The sequence below is a fragment of the Coptis chinensis genome, chromosome 3 (genome assembly GCF_015680905.1).
Source record: "Coptis chinensis isolate HL-2020 chromosome 3, ASM1568090v1, whole genome shotgun sequence".
NCBI lineage: Eukaryota > Viridiplantae > Streptophyta > Magnoliopsida > Ranunculales > Ranunculaceae > Coptis > Coptis chinensis.
Genome location: NC_141458.1, coordinates 111379107 through 111391237, shown reverse-complemented (window position 1 = coordinate 111391237; position 12131 = coordinate 111379107). Strand labels below are relative to the sequence as shown.

At 34.5% G+C, this 12131-nt stretch overlaps 1 protein-coding gene across 2 annotated transcripts; it reads right to left on the bottom strand.

The window, feature by feature from the left end:
* Nucleotides 1-769: 769 nt before the first annotated feature.
* On the bottom strand, nt 770-10424 carry VAD1 (GRAM domain family protein). Of its 2 annotated transcripts, none has more exons than XM_086595962.1 (18): nt 10167-10424; nt 10033-10095; nt 9907-9957; nt 9761-9826; nt 9316-9411; nt 9053-9154; nt 8313-8413; nt 8024-8214; nt 5462-5502; nt 5226-5313; nt 4965-5051; nt 4654-4708; nt 4403-4469; nt 3490-3589; nt 2466-2527; nt 2333-2375; nt 1897-2198; nt 770-1218 (listed from the first exon to the last, which is right to left on the bottom strand). In XM_086595962.1, exons 1-18 carry the CDS (start codon nt 10332-10334, stop codon nt 970-972), a joined length of 1932 nt encoding a protein of 643 aa, XP_086452088.1. In that variant the 5' UTR covers nt 10335-10424; the 3' UTR covers nt 770-969. The 2 variants fall into 2 exon arrangements, with proteins under 2 accessions (XP_086452088.1, XP_086452089.1); XM_086595963.1 differs by having other exon boundaries at nt 10033-10092.
* Nucleotides 10425-12131: the final 1707 nt, after the last annotated feature.

Sequence of the window (12131 nt, the reverse complement as noted above, 5' to 3'; positions counted from 1 at the left end):
ACACTAAAAAATTTGATTCTTAATAGGAAATTACCTTTTATAAATCACCTATATTTTTTAGCAATTTTGTTTATCGATCAAATATGTAAGAAGTCGTAATACACTCCAACTTTCCAAATATAAAATTAGAAATACTCAAACTCTTCAAAAGAGATTCTATCGATTGGGATATTAAAAGATTATCTTTCATATTAGAGTTTCACATAAAGAAAAAAAACTAACTCTCAAAGTGCCACATAGGAGAGAGAAAATCCTCTATTAGAGGTCTCTGCTTTAGTATATAGATAGTAGATATATTACCTACCTGCCTCTAGTCATTCTACAGTTCAACTTCATAATAGCCCCCCACTTGAGTAAAATCCCAGTTCTGCCAGTGGACCCTGATTACATGAACTGATGAACATACCAAATGTATGCCATTAGGGTAATACTCGTAAGCAAGCAAGACCTCTCCAGAGTTCAGACTCAGCAATACGCCAATACATAGATGTAACTCCCAAGGATACACACTTTCTGTGTGCCCATAAAATTGACAGAATGTTCAAACTTCAAACCAGCGCAAAAGATAATAACTAAAAAAAAAACGGCGATGCCCTGATAGTGGGCATCTTTTCTGTTTTTCTTGCTTGGCTTTTAAAAACGAACCTTGTCTAACGCTCTAACCAACAGTATCAAAAGCAAATGCAGTTCAATTAAGCAAGCGTAAAGGACTGAAGTATCCCCCCAGTCCCATTAACAATATCTCACCCAAAATAGTACATGGAAAAAAGGTATAAAGAAAGTCATCATATTTCCAAGGCCTGCCACTGTAAAATGATCCTCTGAAAGACTGACTTACTGTTACAGTTATTCTCATTTATTGTGCTTTTACATCGGTGAAATGCAAAAAGTACAACTATTACGTATGGAGATCATATTTATTGTATTATATATATACACACACAATACAAATGGGTGAGTGGAGATGGGTTATTGTCTAGACTTTCTAAGTTGTTCAAGGCCCTTAAAATGCTCTTTCAACATTGAATGCTCATGCTGCATCCTTTCCAGCCGAGCCTCTACCATGTGCATTTCATCCTTCAGGTAGTGAACCCGTTTCTCCAACCAAGCTCCGGCCTCTGCCATATCGTTTCTACTAGTTCCAATACCATTCATGTGGTCCATGTGAGATATTAGGTGAACTTGCGGAGATCTTGTGAGTAGAACAATAATACTCAGCTGCAGAAAATCCAGAACAAAGTTCAATTAACAGGGTAATTACACAAAAAACCAACCAAAATTAATTTTTTTGAAAAAACACGCATTTTCATTTAAAAGAAAAAATAATGATCACTGGAAGCAGATCCTTTTGTGTGAGTTTCCTACCCCATATTCCCATATCATGATGTTGAGGCCTCTTGAGAAACGACACAACAAGTTAACCCTGAATATTCTACTTGAATTAAATCAACTAACTTGAGAACAATTATCACTGAGAGGGATTAGGACATTAAAAAATATTAACTTCACGATTTAGGTCCTTTTATTTGCATCAGATCTCATCTTTTACATTTAACGCCATTCATTCTTACAAATTACAATTTGGTTTCTTCTGATTATTTCTTACCATTGTATACAATTCCTAGATTTATATCATCTTGACACTGAACTACTTTCTAAGGTCATGTAATAGAAAACCATACTTTAGATTTATGACATGGAATAGAAAACTTAACGTGCAGGTGACTAGGGCGTCAAATATTCGAGATGCTTAAAGCAGAAGTTGTGGCTCAGCCGCTGAGGCAATCAGGATATAAAGACACAAAAGTTCACTGGAAAACTTTTGGACGGGATACTTTTGCTGCAAATCTAAGCAAAAGGAATAGTAAAAAAACACACCTATAGGCATGTACGTACCTGCATAAGAAGGATCAAGACAGAGGCGATGACCAGAAGCAAAGGAATATGATTATGACTTTTAAGATACATAGAGAATCTCATGAATGATTCTCTAAAAAAAGATGCACTAAAGGATGCCGCACTTAAACCTCCATGAAGAGAATTCTCAAATGCTGGATTAACATGCTTGGTATCAGATGCCACTGACAGGATCTGAAGTACATCACTAGTAACAGGCAATCTTTGCAAAGGACTCATTACTCTTTCACACTCTTCAAATTGAGCATCAATTGGAATAATATTTGGAGCAGAAGTTTCTCCTGCATTAAGCAGATCAATAGCATGTTAAACAATAAATGGTTTACATACTTCATAAGCGCCACTTCTAAGGACTTCACAGTAAAAAGGATATTGGTTGATGAATATTTCTTATACTGCAGTTTAAGAAACATACCATCTATCTTTTCAAGGCTATTTTGCTTCAAAAATTCATGGGCCTGAAACAAGTACAGAAATCAATCGCATATGTGATATAACTGTAATAGCTCATAGGGAAACAAGAGTATTGCAGGAAGAAATAAGGTTACATTGTCGAGCCAAGCAGAATAAGCTTCCCGGCACTCTTCAATTGTGGACTGCTCAATTTTTCCTGTAAAAAAGGTTCAAGCAATTCGGTATTGATAACATTTCCAGTTCATGATATTTCGATAATAAATAAAAAAAGTTCACATGGCCTCGAGCAAATATTCTGAAAGACATGCATCAAAAAGAATGCGTTAAAGCTGGTCCTTACCTCTAAAGAGAATCCAAGTTTAACAAAGAAATGGCAACCTTTTCTATATTGCAGGTTATCCTTCTATTATATATTTTTGTTTCTAACAAATTCAAAATTTTCTTTTGTTTCTTGGGTTTGTGTATTATCTATTTGATTTAATTTTTTTTTTTTTTTTTTTTTTAAATATTGGGGATTGTTGGGGCCTTGGGAGGGGGAGGGAGGGGAACACCCCTTAACCATCCACAGATTTGAACATGTAATTTCTCATGAACAGTTCTAATATTTTTAGTGGTCTCGTGAATAATCAACAACTCTAATTCCAACATTTGATGTCCAACAAATTGTGTGGATAACTTTAAATGAAAAGTTCAACAAATTCAAATTTTCATAAAATAGCAGATGATATAGAAAGTACACATTCGTTTTACGGGATTCAAGGCAATTAAACCTGTGTCAATATTCGAGGGACATTGCAACAGGTAAACAGGGCTATCAGAGTTGAAATCTTTCCAAAGATGACCACTTCTTGATCCCTAGCCTCAAAGTGCTTGAAATCACGTGTTTCTCCCATCGTTTATTTGCAAATAATGTACTTGAGTGCCAGTCTACTATTTGCAAATACTTAATTAATTGAGTGATCAAACAATGTGTAAACACGTAGCTGATTGATCTTTCAGGGGTAGCGTAGACAATATAGTCCCAAGTCTGGCATTTAAATTCTTGCACCCTAATATAAAAGATCCTGGGGCTATCACACTCAAAAATGATTTAGTTTTGAGTGGAGTTGCCAAGATCTTACAATACTATGCCACTGTAAATTAGAAGTCTGGACATACCTTTCCAGATGGTTTTCTTCGAAAAAGCCACATTCACATAAACCCGCAATATGCAACATTTGTTTGTCTCAATAACATCTTTTTGTACCACCCAACGTCCCTGAAAGTCGATAAAATGAGAACGGAGAAAAAACAATCATGGTTGGAATGAGTAGTTGAGTACACTACAAGAAGTTTTGAGGATGCATGATTTCCAAAAAGATGCCCAATACACAGTTATTTTCATAAAAGAAACTACCATGGTCAATCAACTAAGGAAGAAGTTACCCCAATATCGCATATAATGATGAAGAACAAACATAACAGACATACTCACATAGGATTTAGGAATTAGGATGACCGAAAAAAAGAATGTGAATCCTTAGCTTTTAGATGTTTAAAATTATAAGTTCTATAATTACAAAGTTATAATAGTCTAAGTAGCTCAATTGTTTACCTATTAGAGTGTCATTTTGAGTTTTGCATAGAACACACAACACCAAAAAAGTAATAAGAAAATAAATCATAAAATAACGGACTCGTAACTAAATATAGCTTCAAAATAAGAAAAAACACTACGAAAATATTGTATTTAAATCAATAGCAACAAATGCAATAGGGAATAAAATTGGTGCCTAACAGTATAAAAAGAATATGGTAATTCCACAAACGAATATATAACTACTAATGTCTCCACAACCACAACCACAACCACAACCACAACCACACTAAGGATTCATTGTCCACATAGCACCAAGTTGAGGCATCACGTATACATGACGCAGGTATTGTGACAAAAACATTGAGTAACACGTACTTCAAACTAAATTTTCTACACAGTATGTCCGCAAAAATATCCTACACTAAAAGTGCACACATAAAAGCTGTAGCATCATATAGAAAAAACAATACATGGCAGATTATAGAATGATACCTCAACAAGGAAGTAGTCTGCATAAGGCACATCACCTATTTCCTGTGATGTCTCAATAACCAAATGACTAGCAAACAAGAAACATTCAAAATGTTAGAGAGACATACAAAATAAGAGATACATATAATACGCTGATGGTTTCAGCAGAAGCTGTTTAGAAAGGAAACAAAAGATATGAACATGTGTTCCAAAAACATGTGTTACAAAAGATATGAACAATCAAAGAAAACAAGAAAAAGCATATGAAGTACCTGTTTCTGTAAACTCGGAATCTCTGGACTTCCCGGCAGTGACCAAACTTTGCACCTTTAGAAAAACAAATCACCAGGATTTAAACTAGAATTCGCGAAACTTAAACACGCGAAATGTCTAGAACACTAACATAGAGATCTCCTAAAGTGCCTGCTCAAAGAAATCGTCTTAGCTTATATTGCAGAACAGGTTTCGTGTATAATAACGTCACCTAGAAGCACGCTAAAAGCCAAGAGCGATTTCTATAGATTGTTGTGCCAATATATAATCTATACTGGAATAACTAAGAAAGTTTAATTGGAAACCTTACCAAAGTAAAATTTGATTGGATGTTGAAAGGACAATTCACGGGCATGACCAAATTGTGTATGCGCAGACCAAGATGTGCACCTAAAATCTGAAAGATATAAGAATCACATATACTGAACGCATGATGCGATAGCAAAAGCATAGAGCACCACTGAGGAAAAGACGATTTATTTAGTCATCAGGGCAGTGGTAAACATGAATATGAACTAATTTGATAGAATTCACAATTCCAAATTAGTGTCAAAAATGTTGAATATCCTACCTTTGTCCCCGCATATTCTATGAAATGTGTCAACAAAGGTAACAGCCTTATCCGAAAAGAACAGGTTAAAAAAGTCTTCCACCTGAACCTGTGTGTTGGAAATGAAGGTCTTAATAAAACTTCAGTATCCTACACAATATAAGTGAAAGTAGTGAAAATATAAAGCTTATGCGACTACTGATGATGAATTACATGCCACAAAAACAAGAATATATAGTGGAAAAAAGATTCTTTACCTGAAACTTCGATTCAGCGACCTTGGTAAAATAATCAGGTACTGCACAAAAAAGAGGTAATTAGCAAAGTGAGTATCAACTGGGCTAAGATCTTAACAATGTTAGCTGAAATCAGTAGAAACAAGGAGATAGTACTAACTGATTTTCCAAAGAATGAAACTTCTGTAACGAAAAACATTTTTACACTCTTAGTTAGCATAAATTTAGCAGTGACTCCCTCTGCACGGTTGTTTTCTGCTTGCTGCAATTATTCGCATCATTGATTGTGTAGAGATATTTATATTTGATTGATGACACTTTTTTTTCTGCTTTTGATCGTTTATTTGATCAATGAGGTTAAGATTCCTTCAATGTCAGAAACCATGGGAACATAATCTGCAGCACTGTAGTGTACCACTTCCAAAAATTTCGGTATGCCTGTTGCCCCAAATTTTGGGGAGAGAAAAATTATTGGACAACTTCAAACGTACAACTCTCATACTTCCACCGTCAGCAATGTATAATCCAAACTACTGGTAATTGGACTTTTGGAGGCGTACATCAAACGCTGCAAGGCCTAAGTGAATTCTAGATATCGGTCAATTAAAGTAGACATAATGACCTAAAAATACAACGCACTTTACAGTTTTTTACATTAAATACAATGTATTATTTTTCTTGCCTAAAAATACAAGATACTTTTAATTTTTTACAATTGGTACCATCTGTTAACTAGACCTAAACGGAATACGATTTGACCGTTTAAAAAAACCACGTGACTTGCACGCACCACGTTTTCTCAATTGTTTACAAAATGAACACGCAACTAAGCACCAAACATTTGCCACGTTGCCACTCAATTCTTCCCATTCTACCGTTTTTCTAAATCTCGATCCGAGCCAACAGTAAGCAGGAAATAGCTCGTAAGCAATATCCTCTCACTAAGCAAGCTCTTTAACTTCACTGCTCTCTCCCACTCTGGAAATTTTAGCTATGCTCGTAAAATCTTTGATTCCCTCCCACGTCCCAATTCATATTTCTGGAACACCATCATCAGGGCTTATGCAAAAAGCACAGAACCAGAACAAGCTCTCCATCTATTCCTTTCAATGCAACATAAAGACCATAAACCAGACAAATTTACTTACCCTTTTATTCTTAAATCTTGCGGTTGCTTGAGCAAGGTCGATGAAGGAAAAAATTTCATGCATTGGTGTACAAGACTGGCCTTCAATCTGATAGATATATACAAAACTCTCTCATTCATATGTACTGCTATTGCGGTGAGTCAGATTGTGCGACACATGTTTGAGCAAATGTCGAACAAAGACGTTGTCACCTGGACTTCGATTATTGATGGTTATGTAGACGACAATCGCTCAACAATATGATTTGGAATAAGACTCACTATTCAACACTACGGATGTATGGTTGATCTACTCGCTCGAGTAGGGCATCTAAAAGAAGCAGAACTATTTATCAAAAGGATGCCCATCGAACCTGACTCAGTGGTCTGGCAAAATCTCATCTGGGCTTGTAAGATGCATGGAGATCATTATCGAGGTGACGGTTTAATGAACCAGAATCAGCTTCTACAAATGGAATCCAGTGATAGTGGAAGTTATGTCCTTTACGGAAATGTATATGCCTCAAATGGAAATTGGAGTGAGAAAGCAAAAGTAAGAGATTTGATAAATAAGAAAGGACTTACAAAACCAAAAGGATCTAGTAGGATTGAGGTCAAAGGTATAATCCACAAATTTTTTGCTGGCGACACGGAGCACCCACAAGCAGAAAAAATATACAAGAAACCGGACGAAATAGCAGATCAGTTGAACACAGTAGGTTACCAACCAAAAATTTCAGAAGTTATGTTAGATATTAAAGATGAAGAAAAAGCTTTTCAGTTACATCACAATAGTGAGAAGCTTGCTTACTGTTGGCTCGGATCGAGATTTAGAATGGGAAGAATTGAGGGGCAACGTGGCAAAGGTTTGGTGCTTAGTTGAGTGCTCATTTTGTAAACAAGTGAGAAGTGGTGCGTGCAAGTCACGTGGCCTTTTTTAAACGGCCCAAATCGTATTCCGTTTAGGTCTAGTTAACAGATGGTACCAATTGTAAAAAATTGAAAGTATCTTGTATTTTTAGGCAAGAAAAAAATAATTGTATTTAATGTAAAAAGCTCCAAAGTACATTGTATTTTTAGGTCATTATGTCATTAAAGTATTTGGATTTTTAACCTATTATCACCAGCCATCTTCCAAGAAAGAATAATAACTTAATAAGATTAAAAAAATGACAATGCTAACAATTTCAATAAATATGAAGATCAACAAAAGTATTTACTATTAGAAATACCCTCACATATGGACCACAGAGACTTGCCAAAGTTTATGCATAGGTAATCTTGCTATATTAACACTCTGTCACTAATTTCTCCTTGCCCTCAGTCCCTCCCACCCCGTTTTGGAGATGTTACCTATTTTCTCCATTATTTTACTGGGCCCTATATTTACACATTCTTTGACCATCAAATACATCAAACAACCAAACAGCTGTGAGAACAATCATAAGTCATCTAACCTTCAGGTGCACTAACATCCTCCATAGTCCAAACCAAAGGTTTTCCAGAAGACAAATGCTCTGCATTGTCAATCGGTTCTGCATCTCCCTCTCCATTTTCTTCTGCTTCCAAAGGACTGCTCGGTACACTAATGTCATCTTCACCATTTGATAAAAGCTTACAATCTCCTGAAAGATCGCCATCTTTATTCCTATTTCATAAAAACATATTAAAAGATGCATATAAAAGGATAATCCATTAGAAGAATAGACAAAATCTAGCTTAATGAAAAAGTTATAGATGAAATACCTGTCAAATGGATTCAACTCATTTGTCTGTTGTTCAGATCCCACGGGTTTTTCATGTATGACACGCACACTGCTTCCACTCAATATCTCAGACTTGAAGTCCTAAAGAACAAAAAAATTATTAAGAACATGACCAAGTCTGACATAATACCATCCGCATCTATCAAAAATTGGCATCCTAACAAAATTAACATATTGCACTTGCTCATCCCCTTCATAAATTGAACGCACAAATTTATTAATCAAAACTAGATAAATACATTTATAACAGAAACAATTATGTTTCTTTGGACTATGGAGCTTCTTTTGTATGCAGCAAGTATAAAGACGCAAACATGAGGTAAGATGAGCTATGCTTCAATAAGTTATTATTTCCGATTCCAATCATCTAAACAATTTATGGCAAACAACCCACAATATGACTCCATTGGGATCTAAATCCATCGCAGAAAGTTTCTAAATCAATTTGCTGTTGATTACTTGGGCTACAACCTCTAAGCTTAAACAGCATTGGTAAAACACAATAGGTATAGGACTTCAAAAAACATAACAGCTAGTCACAAAAATAAATAAGAATGAGTGAATGTGACAATGTAAAAAATGTAATCATAATCAAACTTTGATTTTTTTTATATCAAAAAAGTAAAGCGACTATAATATTCTATGTCATAGAAAGATAAAATCACTGTGATATTCCCAGTTTAAATCAACCAGGAAGTCTGGAAAGAAAAGAAAATTTACCTGATGATCTATAAGGACTTCAGTGCCATTAAGATATTGGGACCAGCCATCAACAATAAGACGATAAGCTTCATCACGTGACAGAAAAGATGCAAAGAAGTTCTGTCACTTCAAAGAAAAGTGGATTAAGACATTTATGGATGACAGAGAAGTCACCTAAGAACGTATCAGTTCACAGGAAGTGCAGCAAAAGCTCACTGCCATATTTCCTAGAAAGAAAACTTGATGCATGCACAAACTGAGGATAAGATACCAAATATTACCTTTTTCCCGCCAGCTACAATTTCTATAGCATTAGGAAAAATTCCTGCAGTCTTTGCTTTCCGTACACAAGTTACTTCATTGAAAGGGATAGTCTTCTGCAATATAGAGTCATTCCAAATGAGGTCCTTGCCCAATTTAAATTAAGCATAATATATTACCAAGTAGACTGAAAAAAAAAAATGGTATGCTTAGCACAACACACTCTGCTTCTAAAATAATATCTAAGTTATATCTGGAACCCCAAGTATATCAACATCATCAGGCAAATAAGTCTAATCTAGTATCATGCATCTAATACTTACTTATCAGTGTTCTAATGGCATGAACATTAGCAACTTTTATACATCAGTTGTCCAAAATACTTTTATCGACTTTTTTATGGCATGAACATAAGTGTCTTTTATATAGATCAGGTGTTTAGATAAACAGTATAATTTAGCGCACCTTTGTTTCAAATCCAAAAATGTTTGAGTAGAAACATATATGACGAACAAACAAGTACATATGACCCTGTAATACACGAAAAAAGAAATAAGCAATGAGAAAGTTGTGGGAGCAAAAAGAAGAATTGAAGAATAATAAAATTTTACCTGAAGAAGGATACTCTCCTGGAATGCACAGTTGAAGTCTTGAACAAGAATCTGGTGGCATACAACATTTATTATATCAAAACTAATTGTTAACTACAAACACTAGAAGAAAATATATAAACTTACTTCATCAGGTGGAAGTCGGAATAAAAGCCGATACTCTTCACTCTTCAAATAAGCCGGTGACTGCTACACATAAAAAAAAAAAAAATTAAGTAAAACCCATTATTAATTACAGTAAAAATATATAGACATCAGACCTGAACTTCGATACTTTTACGGGAACCAGATTCAGAACCAGAGTGATTATTATGATCGGAAAAAGAAGGATCTAATTCCCAACCATTAGTAGATTCTAACTCGGGATTTAATGATATTTGTGATGATAAATGGAATGCTTCTTCTGTTAATAATGTTGATGATGCCATTTTTATTTGGTTTAAAAATTATTCAGGGTTTTTATTTTGGTTTTAAAACAGTTTGGTGGAGGAGAGAGAATGTGTCGTCTGTCGGTTGGAACTCACCTTCACTTTCTTCGTCGGGTCAACTAAAAACACTCCTTTCTTTTCCTACACTCCCGTTTGCAAACGACTAAAATAACACCAGAGTCAATAACGATGTCGGCTAACTGGTTAAGGAATATAAATAAATAATAATATAAGTTGTCAATCTTTCCATTGGGCCTCGATATTTTTTTTACAATAAATTAGCCACAAGGCCCAATTCATTTCAAAACAATTCTAGAGGACATCATTTTTTTATAATCACTCACAAATCCAATTCTCACGACCCAATTTTTAAATTTTAATAACCCTTCATGACAAAATAAATTGGCCCGACCCTTTTTATTGTTTTTAAATCCCACTTTTACTCTTTCTTCTTAATAAATAAAATTACCGGTGAGAAAACCCAAAACCCCTTTCTTGCGTGTGGAAATGTAAGTTGTAACTTAATCATGGTCAGACCAACTGCTACACAACTATACAATACATGAGTAATCCCAAGAACAAACAGAAAACGATAAAGTTGTTCCAGAGCTTCTTGGGAACCAAATGGTTCGCGACCCTGCAAGAAGAAACTAGTAAACCAAGCAGAACTTGCTTAATTGAATCAACGACCAACTACAGTAGAAGAAAGTTAATAGTTATCTTTGCATAGATGGGATGACAAATTCTTGGGAGTAAAAGTTGTAGCTGTATGATTTGAACTAGATAACTTTGAATTAGTAATAAAGAAATGTTCAGTAAGGCCAAAATCCTCCTCTGAACAAATATATAATAGACTATTGAAAAGAGAATAATCAATACAAATCTCATAAATTGATTTTGCCTATTGTCCCAACATTAAAAATATAAGTCCAAACAACATCAGTTCTGAAATCCAAACAAAGCAAGTTTCAACTTTCTCTACTAAAACTTCTTAAGAGCTATAAATATTGGGGAGTTTCCAGTTGAGCTATGAACAATAAGATATTGGACCATGAACATTGATTTTGGGGAGTTTCCTTTGAGCTATGAACAATGAGATATTAATGGTATCGTGAATGTCGGATGATAAAGATGGGCCTATTCAAGTCCATGCTATTATTTTAGAGTGATCCTAACCATCAAGATTTAATCAGATCCAACGACCACTGTTAATTGATACCTACGTCTTCCCAACCACCACCACTATTGTAGTATTGTCGCCCCCCACATGTTAATATTTAACTAATTAAGTTGATCTAAGGACAATCCATTACTTTCAACTACTAAACATCTAATTCAGTCAATAACACGTGTCTCTTTCTCTACAAAATTATTTAAAGCAAACATTTCTCTATATACAAATCTCTCCCTTGACATATCTATTATATTAACTAGTTTTTGAACCCGTTCTACTAACGGGTTGCATTTTTTAATATTGTTTTCATAAAAGGTTATTTTTAATTATTTAATTAACAAATAATCATTAACATAATCTTCTTTGATTTTTTGTTTTCTTACAATATTATTTAACTAAAATGAAAAGAAAACAATTATTGTATACAACACACGATTCATTAGTGGTAGAATACTTTAGTTTGCATGCAATTAATTCCATTAGTGAGTTTTGTCCCATGATCAGAATGAGCTTGTTGTCATGAAGAAATGTGCATGAAAGGTATATATGTTTAATTAAATATGTTTAGACACTTGTTAGTGTGTTTTGCCTGTGAACTGCATTGTTTATTTTATTTTATTTAT

Excerpts from the sequence above, each read along its gene's own strand:
- VAD1 (XM_086595962.1), bottom strand. The coding sequence starts at position 10,334 with ATGGCATCATCAACATTATTAACAGAAGAAGCATTCCATTTATCATCA. Across the intron at positions 8,414-9,052 it reads AAGTCCTTATAGATCATCAG|GACTTCAAGTCTGAGATATT; the intron begins GTAAATTTTCTT and ends TTTGTTCTTTAG. Across the intron at positions 2,376-2,465 it reads ATTCTGCTTGGCTCGACAAT|GCCCATGAATTTTTGAAGCA; the intron begins GTAACCTTATTT and ends TACTTGTTTCAG.